The sequence below is a fragment of the Mauremys mutica genome, chromosome 18, assembly GCF_020497125.1.
Source record: "Mauremys mutica isolate MM-2020 ecotype Southern chromosome 18, ASM2049712v1, whole genome shotgun sequence".
NCBI lineage: Eukaryota > Metazoa > Chordata > Testudines > Geoemydidae > Mauremys > Mauremys mutica.
The window spans coordinates 25,866,375-25,882,171 of NC_059089.1; the positions used below are offsets into that span (position 1 = coordinate 25,866,375).

Genomic DNA, 15,797 nt, shown 5'->3' on the forward strand with positions numbered 1-15,797 from the left:
AAGAGTCCATAACGGCTGGTTAAATATTTACCATCAAAACAATTTTTGATAATTGACTTTTTGCACTAACCAGATTTTTTTCCCCAAAAAGATTGTTTCTGTCCAAAAATTCTTTTTTTGATGAAAATTTTGGAGAATTTTTTGTTGAAAATAAAAAAGCTTTAGGTTTTCAGTGGCTGAAAACCAGAAATTTTTCAGTTTTTGGATTTTTGATAAAAATCTGGAAAATCTCAATGAAAAAAATTCAATTTAAATGAAAAAAAATTATTTTCACTAACTTTTTCATGGGTGAAAAAAGAATTTCCCCACAAACTCTAATAATGTATGTGGCATAACAATAGACTGTCATGCTGGAAACAACCCAAGTGCTTTTGGGAGGTGCCACCACTATCCTCCGGTTAGAATCCTTTCATACTTTTTATTTTAACCAATGATCCACTGGAAAATAAAAACATGTCCCAGGGAAATAACATGCTTTGCTCGTGCAGGAAAAATACTCACACACATAACTAGAGACAGTAAATTTCTCCATGTTAAATAAGTGCCTTGATAAATGTAATGGCTGGAAAAGGATGCCTGAGTGGCAATTGACTTTTCAGAAAATGGATGCTGTGTTACAACTTCAGAGGAGATTGTGTATTGTGATTTGTATTTGCTATACGCCTTTATAAGAGCTGATGCCACATTTTTGTGTTTTTTGTCTCCTCCAGCTAGAAAGAGGATAGACTGGGCTGGTATTTTAGAGTCGTTGGAAAATGCCCCTTAGCCCAGTTGGAGTCATTCAGAACCGATACACTAGTGGTGCTGAATGTACAAAACCTCCCACTGAACACAAGCTCCTCCTTACAAAGACCTTCCACATATGAGCATCTGAGGAGATTCACTGCTTAGTAAATCATTCACTGTAGCACTAGTGCAATTCAATGCTATTTTGGTCAAGTCCGGTTTAAGGAAAAAAAACAAACCATCCATATGGACTAGGTTTTAGAGAAACCTGTTTTGATCTGCAATGAGCAGTAGCCCTAGGCCATCAGAGAGAGAGAGAGTGTGTGTGTGTGTATTTTGCGGCCTGTGTGTGTGTGTGTGTGTGTATTTTGCGGCCGGGGTGTGTGTTTGATTCTGTAGGTTTGCTATGCTGCTTCCGGGAAGCTGCAAGCGGCAGGTGAGCCATCCCACTTTTATGCAGACATTTATTCTTATGCTGGTTTGGGCTTTCTTTTTTCTTTCTTTTTAGTAGCAATGCAGAAGGGAATGCAAGGTACCAACTTTCCCCTGTGGGTAGTGATAGAAATATATCCGCTGCCAGGTGGCATTGGCGGCCATTACCAAATTAAAACAATTACAGTAAAATTTTAATTGGTAGAAGAAAAAAATGCAGGAAGCCAGCTGGTCTCCTGGTCCATTTCCTAATCCTGACTGCAGGTCCCTTGGCAAGGTGGTATCGCTCTCCCAATAGAGTAAGAGAAATGTAACTAGCTTTGTTCAGCTAAGACATTGCATTTCACTCTATGGAGGCAGTGGGATGAGAGGCAGGCACAGACTGAGAAGTGCAGCTCTGTTCTAGTTCATCGGGGAAAGCTATTGGTGTTTAGGGAGTTATGGGGAGAAAGATTTTCATTCCCACTTGTTTACATTTTCCAGTGAACAAGGGACTAGAATTAGGTCAGATAAATGGCCAGGTACATTAATTTATTAGTGATCAGAGTCTGCCTTCAGGGGGAGTTTTATACCCCAATGTAAGTGTTACAGGATTTCTGGCTGTTAACAAACCAACCATGTTAACGGCAGCTGTATGTGTACAGATCTCTGGGCATGGTTTGGAGGATGCTTGTTTTAGTGTCAGTCTGATGAGATTGTTCAGTACAATGCATGTACCCAAACAGAGGAGAAACAGAATAAACCAAGCTCTGCCCTGCAGGAAGGAAGCAAATGGACCAAATACCTGATCCCCCAGAGCTTCCTCAGGCAAAGGGGGAGCTTTTGAAGTGTATTACCTGCATAACATTGTGAAATGAAGAAAATGGGTCTATTTGTCTGAGACCCATGTCACTCCCAATAATACCAATAGGAGTTATGAGCACCCATCATGGGGATGGGAAAGGAAACACTGGGGGCTTTGAAAGTGTGGGTTTTCCTGATTCAGGTTTGATTTGTTTCATTATGTCCAAAACACTCTCTGCCCTTCCCATGGAAAAGCCCCATGGAAACAGAGAGTATTATTACTGTAGGTCCTACTGCAAAATCTCCAGTTCCAAACATGCTGGAAACCTGCTGATCACAATTCTGCTTGTATGCAAAGTAAGCACTACATGCAGCAGGCCTGCCAGAGAGGGAGGAAGGGTTTGTCTGATGGGGAAGCTCTCCAGGAAGCAGAACTGGTGAAGGGATATGGAAGAGAAGGAGGGAAAACATAAAATCAGAAACACTCTCACCACAAGCTGGGCCAAGAGCCAGAAAGCACATGCACATGTGACCGCTGGCTGCACTGTGCTCCTGGCAAAAGGAGTGGCAACATTCAACTGCTATGAGTGTGATCAGGAGGAAATGTAAATCCTTCTCCACTCATATCCTTCTTCCCATAAACCAAGGTATTATCTTTTCCTATCTGTGTTGCTCCTCCTGTGTCTCTTACACCTCCCCACTCTCACCTTATCGGTTGCAGCATGATGCAGACTACAGACCGAGTCATGCAGTGCCCTGTGTGGAAGATGCTGCTGTGGAAGGGTCGCTCTGCGACTGGAAATGGCTTATTGCTCGGCATTAAGAACAAAGTTATTCTAAAATTTAGAAACACTTTCACGCTGAGGAGGCTTGGAATGATTCTTAGTCATTGTTGGTGACACTGTAGCACCCAAAGACCCCCATCTGGGCTCGGGCCCCACTGTGTGAGGCGCTCTGTGCACCTACCGGACTGCATGATGCTAAGACCCTCATTTAAAGATGAAACACAACAAGTGAGTGTAGCAAAGACCAGGGTGGCAGGGGATGGGGAACAGCCCAGGGTACCATCCCCAGCACCAGGTGGTTTCACAGGGTTACACTGTGATAGCTCTTGCTGAAACATGTAAAGATTTTTCTCCAATCATTATTTTCAGAAAAGTTCCCCATCAACCATAGCAAACTCCAGTGCTGGGCCTCCCATGAGATTTCTCCCCCTGGGAGGAAGTGTCTGTGCTCTATTGTTTTCAGATAGCAACATATTTATTTGCCTGCTCCTACCCACCCACCCATTGACTCTCAGTCATCCCTCTTACTGAACATTCCTCGTTCTTTTGGAAACAGATCTGAGCTATCCCCACACGGCCTCCGACGACAGGCCATTCCTCTACGTAAGCCCCTCCTCTGGATGCCTGGCACACATCGAGCTGCGAGGTTATTAGGACCCAGGGTTTCTTCGGTTCTTCCTGCTAAGGACAGGAGTGAGTCCTGGCGGGAGAAGGCCGATCCAGTTACTCAGCACGTTGTGAAGTTCCTGAGCTATAATGGGACAGTTGGGCCTTTCCCGTTGCTTAGCCCCCTGCTCTCTGACCCCTCTCTCCCTCCTCCTCCTCCACCTAACAGCCAGTCTCCTGACCACACAAAACAGCTCACAGAATCTGGAACTAATGGCCTCCTCGGGACTCCAGAGGCTGTCAAAGCGCTGCCCCTTGTGCTGCTGGGACTACTTGTCCCCAGTGTCTCGCCCAGGGGAGAGTGAGGCTGGGGCTTCTCTTGTTGAATCTCAACAATCACTACTTAAGGAGCACCTGCCTGACAAAATATGACTCTTCATTTTTCCTTCTGGAAGAGGCCTCTTCACTCTCCTTCACTGGGGCAGCAGTAAAGATAAACCATCCCCTGGTGCTTACAGGGTGGAAGACAAGTGGCCCTACGAGCTGTACAGTCACTTCCACAAGCAAGGTGGCTATTGGTATTTGTACAGTAAGCGAAAGGGCCCAGTTCCAACTCAGGCATGCTGCTGCTGCATCACCATCACACACTGAGCTCCTGCCCCCTGCCCCAGTCTATGATGCTATTGCACATACAGGCCAGAGCTGAACTCGCCTTGTTTTGCAAACTCACATCTAAGTAGCTGTCCTCTGTCACCCCCGAGTCTCCGTTGGCATTACTGCCTTACAGGTTTCTCACACCCACTGACTGTGCACTTGGCATGATCTTTGGACAAAAGCCTCACATGTTTTAAAGCTGAATCTCATTTTGTTACTTTCCATTCACATTTCTAACCGGTCTGGGTCCCACTGTTTTTGTTCCTCTGACCCGAATGGTGTTTGCAACTCCTGCCAATTTGGTATCATCTGCAAGTTTCATTAACAGGCAATTCATTTCCTCCTCAGCCCATTCATGAAGGCACTCACCAAAACAGCAAATGGAATCTGCCTGTGTAGGGGGAGGAAGAATTTCCCGTTGGTGCTTGCAAACCTTTAGGATTCACTGCCAGGTGAAACAAGGGTTCACCCTTACAAAAGAGGGACACTGAAGAGATAAACAGAAGACAAATGTGTATCACTTGGAAAGGCAGAGGTAAATTACAGGTGAAGGGTAAGAGAGTCTTCTATTCAACTCTGCCTACATCTGGCCTCAAGAGAGATCTGACCAGCAAGGAACTCTCCTTTGTGCATTAGAATGATATAGCAGAAGGCTGCTACAGCCTAGTTTCACTTGATTGCAGACTGGGGGACAATACAGAGAGATGGGCCAAAAACAAGCAAAAGAGAAAACCACAGTAGCTTTTAAAAACCAATCCTGTCTCTGTGGTTTCCTTTAAGAGAGACATGGGAGCACTGTCTCCTCCTGGGAAATACAAAGGATAACGGCTTGTAGAAAACAGTCTTAAGATCCTCTCTTTAATTAGGGTCAGCTATTCTTTTAAATGTTTTTCAATTATTTAAAATGCTGTTCTGGGGTAAATAGCGAGGAGGGAGGTCAGGATTAATGAGTCTCCTCCTGTTCAAAGGCACTTGCCCAACCACACTTGAAAGTCTCAAGCCATTTACATTAGCTTTCTTATTAAACAAAAGATACTATATATTTCTGACACCACCACAAAGCTAATCCTCACTGGTTTGTGATCTTGCCCGTGGTGATGCTCTGGAGCCACACATGCCATGTTCTCCGGTGAACATTTCCATCTTCTATCATAGCACTTTGAAAGCTGCATCTGCCTCCTCTTTCTTTTCCCATTCATCTCCCCAATGCCAACATGTTTTTGTTAGAATAATGTTTACAAGGTGTCTGGTGTATTATAATATTGTAGTATTAACTGGCTGGCCAGAGGCGCCCTATATTTGCTGCAGTTTGTCCTGCCAGCTAAAGTTGATGACAGGAGAGAATGAAAATACATCTAATTGCTATTGTGACATGACATTTGGATTGGGAGAAACACTGAAGATAGGACAGATCGGAAAGAGATTCAGAAAAATACTGGCACCGTACACCAAATGTCACTAGCACTAGAAGCTACTCCTTTCCCAGCCCTAAGCTCCTGCTGGTCATTTACAAAAGTAAAAAACCCTCTTAGAGTAAAATGCCAACATGTAATTCTTTGTCAGTGCACGTGCCTAAAGAACAGGTCAGATCCCTGCAAAGAGTCATCAATACTGTTTGCATTCACAGCCATTTCCACAATACGGCAATTTAGTGATTTGTCCAGTTTCAATAGTTGAATTTTTAGGCATCGCTAGCAAACTAACTTGGAATCTCTAACAAACTAACTACAAAAAATTAAAATTTAGAAAAAAATGGTAATTTGTATTTAATTGGTGGGTATAAGTGTAAAATACTGGTGAGCTTTTTCAACTAAATTTCCTGATCTCATATAGTTTTGATTCTTTTGTAACATGAAATGTAAATAAAGTTTAGAAGCAGGTCAAATTGAATGATGTCAGGCAGCTTAATCCAAAAATGTGTAATCCTTACTACAAAATATGCATGGTGGTTACACTAATTCCTTTATCCTATCCCTGTAGCCTATTAGTCATGCAACAATTCAAGAATCAGCATGTTAATGAAATGATTCACAAAATACATTTCCTTAAATAAAAATGAACACTATACTCTTTTTGCAAGGCGAGCCTTCCCAGGAAGCACCATATATACCTTACAAACCCTTGGCAGGACTGGCTTGCAATCTATTCCACAAGAGGGCAATCATATTCCACTATAAAATGTATAGGATGATTGTGGCTCAGTTTAGAAGTGACCAGTTATTTCCAGCTGAACGCAAACTGCTAAATACCTCCCCATTCTGCTGTGGTTGGGAAAAGTGAAACAAGTATCTAATTTGAGATGACACTAACTCTCTCTTCAGAATTGAAAATAACTAAGTTTACAGAAGCTAAGTGTTTTCTTGTTCCATGTTTTTGAATAGTTTCAGATTTAATAGTTATCTGCAACCTGAAATACTGAAGGTATTTCACTGCCAGGATACCCAGTCACCTCAGATTAGAGAGCAAACAAATAATATAGATGGGACATGACATAAATGATTATTAATACTGTGGCCGGATAGGAACGCAAAGATAGAAGACTTTCAGTTTCTAAAATATAAGTCCACTTTTCAAGAGCATAATTAAAGATGTTCCAAGGGCAAAAAATATAAATTAATTCTTTCTGTAAGTTTGGTTCAGACAACTTACATTCTCAGTCTAGTGCCTGCTGTTCTTACCTGGCTGCCTGAGTGTTCCCCAGGTGAGTGCCAAACACTCTCTCCTGACACTGGCAATATTTTCCAAGACATCCTTTTCTACCTAACATCAGTGGCCCCTGGCAATATGCCCAGTCCTCAGCTTCCCAAATTCTGCACCGAAATAAGGCAACCTGCTTATTCAGACACTCAAAAGTACAGCAAACTAGCGGCAGATTTTGGTAGGCAAACAGAAGTGCCACATAATTACTTCTTTTGTAATTGTAGATGATGTAAACATTTACATTCTTAATACTTTGCTGAATAAAAATGAATAATAAATAAATAAAGTCGGATATGTATGCTAATGAAATATATCTGTCAGGTCCTGAAAGTGTTCTTTAGGCTGCATTAGTAAGGAGGGATATCCATTCTCTCTTTAGGTTTATACTTAGTGGCCTATTGTTCAACTACAGGTTGGAAAGATTGTATTCAGACTGAATCAACTACTCAACAAATCTCTGTCTTTTATGAAGTCCTTTTGTTTGGTAGCTTTCATTGAGAAATCTGCAAAACCTTCTCTGTTCAGGATAACAGATGATGCATTATTGTTTTGAACAACAAAAGATGCTGGAAAGCAATGCCTGTGTGTTGTTTATATGTGATATTCTTCAGGCACAGGAATGAAACTTATTTAAAGAAGTGATTTAGAGAAGTTTTCAATCAACTTTACAGAGATTATGAAATTTTAGCTACTAAACAAGAGACATTGTGCACTATAAAGCCTTCACTATATATAGGGTGACCAGATGTCCCGATTTTATACGGACAGTCCCGATTTTGGGCTCTTTTTCTTATTTCCTCCCACCCTCCGTCCTGATTTTTCACATTTGCTGTCTGGTCACCCTAATTATAAGGCTCTCTGTAGAGCTTCAACTGACAGAAGGACTTCAACAATCATACAGAACCACCCTTAAATGTCTGTTCATAAAAAAACTCCCTGGTTCCTAGGCAAGGCTACTCAATGATGGTAGGTTATAAATAGAGCTGGTCAAAATCTTCCATTGAAATTTTTTTTAAATGAAGTCTTTTTCTAAACTAAAAATGTTCATAAAACGCTTTTTTTAAAAAAATTCTGGTTTAAAAAAACCCTGGAAATTAAAAAAAAAAATAGTTTTTTTTAAACTCCTTTCTCTCATCTAAAATTTGGCCCCAATTTTTAAAAAATGAAAACCTGTTGTGTTTCATAATTAAAATTACCCTGAAATTCTGAATTTGTGTGTGAAACTATATTTCCTTTCTTTGACCAGCGTTAATTATAAACAAACCCCAGACCCTTTACATGCTCAGGCAGATGTTGAGAAATGCAGCAACAAAATACTTACTGTTCTGGACTAGAAACTGAAGTCCTTCGCCCTTCCACAGCAATGTTGCTCTTGGGTCTCTTAACAACGTGAGGTCTTGGAGGACGAACCTATTATATACACACACAATAGAGACATTTCATCAAATACTCTTAACAAGCATCAAAACAATAGAAACATTCCACATAAAATCTGCAAAAATTGATCCACTGCCAGCTTAGACATTGCTTCCATTCAGAATCCCTCTTGAAAATTTATATATTTCTGTGCGAAACTAAAATTATAATTAAATCTGTATTAAACTGAACTATAGTAACCCATATCATTAAAGGACTCTAAAGTAATGGCACTTGTGAAAATTTATATCTAAGTTTAGACGTCTCGGCTAAGGGTTAAAATGGTTCAACTTATGTCATGTAAATGCTTTTGTCAGTTTGGAATCATACTGAAGATATGAGTAATTGGAAGAGTCAGGTCAATACCCTGACTTATGGGTATTAGCCACATACTAAAAGTTTATTTCACGTCTGCATGCAGTAGATGAACAAATACTAGATCTTCTGACTGAGTCCCCAAATTGTGCTTCATGTAAAGACTTAATTGCTAAAATGGAAATGGGAAAGCCTTGTATTTTGTTGCACAATGTCCAGGAGACCAGAGTTCAACTCCAAAACCACACTCTTTTTCTTTGCTTGTTTGTAATAAACTGATTGACTTTCTACAGCAATCACTTCTGTGTAGGGAAGACAGCACTGAAAAAAATGAAGTGAAAATAAAAGTGAAAGCATGAAAAGCATTAGCAATTTCCATTATGACATAAAGAGTTTGGTTCCTTTAATCAGTTTAATAAAACATATTATTGTGTTTCCATAAACACTGAAGAGTTGCATGTGAATTTTATTCAGTAGCCATTCAATAAAATCTAAAGTTTTTCTGCAATTAGATGATATATTTGATATACAGTTTCTATTAGTCTTATCTGAAGTTACCACTTTATCATCTTCTGATGCTGAGAAACTGCTTTTTTTTGCCAGCAGAGAACAGGAAATATACAAGCTTCAGATTAGGGAACGTTTACACACACGCCTAACTGTTCTCGCATGAGCAGTATTATTGAAGTCAATGTGACTACTTGCATGTGTCAAGCTAAGTGCATACGTAACGGTTTGCAGGGTCAGGGCCACAAGGTAAAAATCACCTTCTCCAATGGGAGTTGTTCATATGTAAGAATTATTCTCATAACAAAACTCTAAGTTGTTGACTTAGCCCAACATCAGTTTCAGCAAGACTCCAAAGTCCCCAAATAAAGAACAGAACACAACTAAACTTCTGCCATCCCTAAGCTTGTGTTTTCTTAATAGCTGCAGTACACAGAAAGCTGTTAAAGGTCTACAATCTAAATGCTCTTTGGATGATGGGTGAATTTGTTTGCAGTGAGAGATGATGGTTTCTCCTCCCCCATACCCCTACCCTTAGTATGGTTATAGGAACATAAAGCTCTAATTTCCACAGCAGGAAAAAACCCTGAACCCTGTGTGTAGGGTTTGCGACACAGACATGCATAAGATAATAGCAGAATTATCTTTTGAATTTTTGTTTCAAAGGAAATAGTGTGCAGCAGAAATGATGGAGAAGTTCAGAGACAGATTGCCGCTATTCGTGGGGGGTAGAAGAAGGGCTTATAGGAAGGTCAGATGTTAAGGTCTAGAAGATCAGTCCCCACACAAGACTGTTCCTTTCTACAATAAAGGCAACTTAAGAATGTGAATTTATGGCAGGAATGGAAGGATTAAGTTTGTGGCAACTTCCACTGAACTTGCAACGTGGTGAAACATGGGGAAAAGAACAACAGAGCTAATTAGACGAGCTGAGCTGTCAGAGTGCAGCTGAATGGCTCAGTGCCAACAAACAAAAAGAATGGGCTGGCAATCAGCGGGATCGATGGAGAAGACTGCTTCATTAGGGATGATAAAACAGAGAGAGAGAGAGAGAGAGAGGCAAGCAAGAGGGATACAGGGAGAGAGAAAGAGAGAGGGAAAGAGAGAAAGGAAGAAAGAAAGCTGTTTAATTAAGCCTGAGCTGGAAGATGATGCATAAAGCTGGCTTGTCATCATGCGGTGAACACTTTCACCTTTTGGGTGGTACTCAAGGGGGGATGACTTTGGATGGCTCCTCTAGTGTTACCAGCCCAGCAGTGTCTGGGGAAAAATGCTAAGAAGGATTTAGAGCACTGTTCTAGGGGGACTGCAGGGGAAAGTCAGGAAACAAGCCAATTCCTTGCTGGATTTGAAGCCGTATATATCCAAGCAGGCTGGGTTAAATGTGTACTGAATGCACAAGCACCTAGAAAATCTGATGGCATGAGAGCGTGTATGAGAAAGAAAGGGTAAATACCTACTGTAGAAGGGTTAAACTTGCACATAATACTCCCTACTTCACCTTACATATTAATTACTCAACATTTGAAGTACTTTTCTTTAATTGAAAGAAGTTTCATTCCAGCCCACAGGTTGTGCTCACTATAAACAATGGTTCCTTTGTCAAGGTGTCACATTCATTCCCCAAAAGTGAAATATAAAAAGCTTATTTCTTATATGTTTCCTTACTGTGTTTTTATTTCAAACTGCCTCAGTGATGTATGCTACAAACATTCCTACCTTGAAAATGCCATTAACTAGCATCTTCACAAAGCAGTGGTTTTCAACCTTTTTTCATTTTCAGCCCCCTAAAAAATTTAGAACAGAGGTGCAGATCCCTTTGGAAATCTTAGTCTGTGGACCCCCCAGGGTCTTTGAACCACAGGTTGAAACCCACTGTTCTATGGTAACAACCACCTTTCGTGGACCCCTTAGGCATAAGTCTGCCGACCCCAGGTTGAAAACCATTGGGATAAAGCATTCAGTATTTCCTGGCAGCAGGCAAGGGCAGTCAGTGTTGTGTGGCGTTGGACCTGGGCACAGAAATCAGGGTATTTGGAGTCCCCGCCTTGGGCAAGTCATTTCCTGATACCCACCTTTGCAACATGCTCTAAGATACAGAGCTGGAAAAGCACTCTGTGAAAAATGTTATTCTTTACGCTAAAAAAGTGTGTTTTATATATTAAAAACAAAACAACAGTATTGATAAACACATAATCTATGGATTTAGTCAACTTTAAAGACTAATTATTATATTCCCCCGCCAGGCACTTATCATTTAAAGCCACATTACAGCAGGTCTGTATTCTTCTGCGTACATGCAAATACGATGTATAAGTCATACTTGCTGTAGCTATGCATGGTTGCTAGAAAAAAAGGTCTAGAAATACTTTAAGAGCTATTTTAATCATATACATTTATCTTGATTTTCATCCTGATGAACGCAGCTTTCCAGTTGCATTTGTTAGCACAGGCTGCTGAATGCAACAGGAGCTTTTATTATTACTTTCTAACGTTTTATCAATCACTTTGGGAGCAAAGACAGTTGACACAAACACATCATACTGAGGACTACTAATGTACTACATCTGAGAGATTTAAACAGACTTGGCAAGATCTGCTTTGATGCAATACACTATTCAAACTGAAGCAATATTGTTCAGAAACATTTTGTCCACAGAAGTCCCTGCATGGCCTGATGGCACAACACCAGCCTAGAGCAGAACAAGAGGAATGTGAAATGCTACAGGGGACCTCTGGTTTTAGAAAGAATAAGGGGAAAATGTGTTCCCTGTGTACCATATCCTGGAGGGTTTCCGGTATCAATTACATTCAAGGAGATGCATAAGCATAGTTAGCACTGCCTTTTATACATGTAGAAGGGATGTGTACAATGCAGAAATCCATAACAATGACTCTTAAGCGCCACACCCACAGTTATAAAGAAAAAAACATGCCATCTAAATATAAACTTAGGAACATGCACTGAAGGTTAAAAGTGAACCCACACCCAAGTGCACTGGTTAACCTGCTTGCCTGCACATCACACAGACTAAACATCTTTAGCAAGTTTTAGCAAGACTAGATTTGAAAACTTGCTAGGTTGTTTTATATAGATATATAAGGAAGCAAGTAGAGAAAGCATTTGCCTTCTGATGAAATTATGCTCGCTGGGCAGAAATTCTAAACAGAATTAAGTACCCTCTGAGTTTGTTGCAAAAACAACTGTCAGCTTGAACTGACACCAACTTATTTCCTTTGGTAAATAACAGTTACAGCCTCAGATCTAGCACAGTCTCCATTTTTAAAGGCATCTGGAATAGTTAATATGCAACAGTATGGCTACAAATCAGTGTTTAAAATAGAAAACTGCTTAGACAACATTTCCTTGCCTAACACAGGTGCTGCACTGATTTCTGTGTAGCTTTTCTGTAAAAAAGGCATTTGGTCTTACCAAGATGTTGGTGCCTGAAATTTTTTATACCATATATAATCAAATGGATCTCCAGCTAGTATTTTAAATGAATATTATGCACATTTCTATACAGGGCACAATGTAGTACTGCCCAGATACAGATTTCCTATTCTTTGGACCTATCCAACTCACCTACTCTGGGAGGAAAAATTTAACAATCAATCCCAATGCATTTACAGGAAGACCTGGGGAAAATAAATAACTTAGTGCCAGATTTTTGCTTCCATTCATATTTATGAGTTTAGTGCAAGTCTTCAAAAGCTCACTGGCTAAAAACTTATGTCAGCCTAGAAGGATTTTGGTTTAAATAATCACCCCAAGAGTAAAAACAAATATCACACAACAGCAGCAGAATTGACCTACAGCTGCAGAACTTGTCAAGGAAAAGCAGAATAAAATGCAGGTCCCAAGGTTGTGCCACAGCAGAGAAGGAGGCAGTTTAGGAGTATAATTCCCATGTTGCTTTTTGCAAGGTTCAACAGTCCAAACTACCAAGATTTAGTAATGCTACTGAGAGAGCGATTCAGGCAGTGTTAAGCTGCGGCAGTGAGGCAAAACTACCAGCTACTCACGGGCCTAGATGAACGCTGTATCTTTGGAGGAGGCGGCCGAGGTGGACGTACTCTTTGCTGCTGTATCAAAGTGGAAACTTAGTAATCAGTACATTAAAATATAATCACCGCACATGAAAATACCTTTGATTTTGTATCAATAGCAGTCCACGTGAACAATAGCATGTGCTTTAACCCCACTTCATACTCACCCCAACTGGTGCCAATACCTTTCAAACACAGGAATGCTGTCCTGACCAGTAAACAGAAAGAAATAGTAGAAGAGCTCTGTATTGGTAAGGGCGCATGTCTGCCTCCCAGGTGTAAGTTCAAGCTCAGCACACAAAGCTCTCTAGATTAGACTGTCCAAAATGTATTACGACTTGAGGATAATCAAGGAGCACCATAACTGGTAATTTCAAGTACTCTAGATGACATTTCAGGATAGAAAATTGGAGACTGATGCTATAATTAGCTTTTCTTCCCTAAGATTCCATGAGCAATTTTAGTGCTCAGAAAATTTAGGGTACGTCACTGGAATAAAAGTCCTGTGGCACAGCCACAGCTGGCCCAGGCCTTCACAGGGTCCCGGAGCTTCAGGCTCCAGCCCAAGTGCCTACACAGCCCGGCAATCCAAGTCCCATGACCCCGGCCAGCCATGGGTGTTTAATTGCTGTGTAGCGGTACCCAGTGTGACCGAGGCCTTGAACCAATAATGCACTTAGGCTGAGTAGACCACCTGTTAAAATCAACTGGACTCTTCACGTGCCTGAAGTTGAATACATGCTCAAGTGCTAGGTGCCAGGAGTAGAATGGACAGGAGCTGTGCAAGCTTTCTACGTTTACTTCTGTCACTGCACCTGCAACCCCAGCCTACTGTACCAGGCCCTGGGTCAAACTCAGAGCAAAAACTACGGAAGGGCAAGTCTGTGTGCTAGCTTAGTGAGGTGGACAAATAAGGACTAGGATGGAATCTGTCAGCGTCGTCAGCACTTTTGAATGAAGACGCACGTCTCCAGAAGTGAAAGGTCAGTATATTAACTGAAGGTGCCTATTTTGGTCCCCTCAATTTTAAATTTTGTGTTGGCCAATTCCTTGCTGCTGTAACTCTGCTGGAAACACTCCTACTCCGCTGCTTCTGATTACATAGCATAATAATAAGCTTCATACAAGCAAGATTTTGTGTGCACCCTACTGTTCTGTAGAACTGAGACTCAAATGAACCATATGAGGTGAAGCTGAAATAAAAGACCCCCAAAATTCCAAGTGCATTTTAGTGCTGAGAATTTGACAAAAACTGGAGTGGAATGTCCTTCTAGTGATTGCTCAAATATATATGGGCTAGGAGAGAAATGAACAGAAGCCTGCAATGAAGTGAATACAAGAATTTCTATACATGTCTGCTAGGGAGAATAGCAACAATTGTATCACTACCTGAAAAGTGCCACACATTCTGCAGACAAGACTTCTGTCAACTGTATGGAGAAAGGATACATACAGGCAGGGGGAGTCAGATTCAAAAATAAAGTCTACTTAGACAGGTTAGTATATTTCAATGAGGACAAAGTTTCCATCACTCTATCTCAGCAGCAGTTCTTAACTTTCTGCTGGAGTGCCCTTTGCTCTGGACTCCAGATGGACATCTCCTCCCCCCACACTCCCACCCACACACAATCCTCTGGCACAGCTCTGCAATCCAGCCCTTTTCTGTTCACACTCTTCTTTTCTCTTCTCTTGCTCCTATTCAACATATTTAAAAAACACATTTTGCATTTGCTGATTTTTACTTTATTGTTTGCTGCTCCAACCCTTCCCAATCAATAGAAGCCATGGGCTCGGGCGCCGTTAGTGGTTCTCAGGTGCCAGGCAGCACGCACTGTCATGGGTCAGCTCCTTACATTGAGAAGAGAGAAGTCTGGGCAGGGGAGTTGATGCCAGAGTCCATCCATGCAAATGCTTCCAATAAAAGTCATCATGGGAACAAAGAGATTCTCATAGTGAGGTGACGGCTCCAGGTTCACGTAGCTTTCTTTCCCTAGCCAAAATTCATTATTCCTCTCTTCTACCCAACTCCTCCCTGGGACTAGCCTGGGGCACCAGCTCATCTTCCCTCCCCATTAGCTCAGGCTTGGAAGTGCTGCCTTAATATATTTAACTTCCTTCACAGAGCTTGGGATATTTATTTTTTATTAGGTTGCAGCAGTTTCATACCTTCTGCAATTTATTTTCCTATTCATATGCACAGCATTTACTACCTTACTTAGTGACCCTCTGGCTCATTGAAGAGCAACACTGTGTGATTGCTAGAGTATTCTTTTTATATCACTTGCCTTTTTTCCTATGCTTACATTTCTGTTTGCCTCCTGCATATATGTTTTGCTTTTTATTTGTGTAGAAAACTTAAAGAATAGTACATGACAGAACTGCCAGGGTGGAACAGTGATTTAGGAAATCTTAGTGTCTTCCTGATGCCACAGATTGAAGGATGTTAGGCAGGTCAGTAATTCTATTTACCAGGGCTGTTTTAATTTAAAACAAAATTGGTTTAATATTTCTCATCTACCAAAAGTAAAAAGTCAGTCAGTAAAATGATATTAGGCAACATTTTCAATAGAAGTTGATGCTACCACTTCTTCAGAATTAGTTCCTTTCACCAGCCGCCTTTCTTTACTATATTCTATTATGGAAACCCTTTTTGGTTTAGTATCTGAATTGCCTTGCAACAGCAAAACCCAGGCAAGTTTCGGAGAAAACACTGCAAGACTATGGCATCAATAGCATCAGCTGAAGAGCCAGAACCAACAGTTACATTGTTAAATCTTCCAAAAACAGGCAACACCTTCAGAGAGGGACCGACCACACATCATC

The 15,797-nt window shown here is 41.0% G+C and overlaps 1 protein-coding gene across 7 annotated transcripts in view; it reads right to left on the minus strand.

The window, feature by feature from the left end:
• Positions 1 to 15,797, minus strand: part of DENND1A (DENN domain containing 1A) — a 363,162-nt gene that overhangs the window by 26,808 nt on the left and 320,557 nt on the right. For 5 of the 7 annotated variants that reach the window (XM_044992540.1, XM_044992536.1, XM_044992537.1 and 2 more), the window contains 2 exons: positions 12,951 to 13,010; positions 8,008 to 8,096 (listed from right to left, as the gene is read on the minus strand). In XM_044992540.1, the coding sequence (XP_044848475.1) occupies positions 8,008 to 8,096; positions 12,951 to 13,010 (149 nt within the window). The remainder of the gene's footprint in view (positions 1 to 8,007; positions 8,097 to 12,950; positions 13,011 to 15,797) is intronic. The other 2 variants (XM_044992539.1, XM_044992535.1) reach the window with 1 other exon arrangement.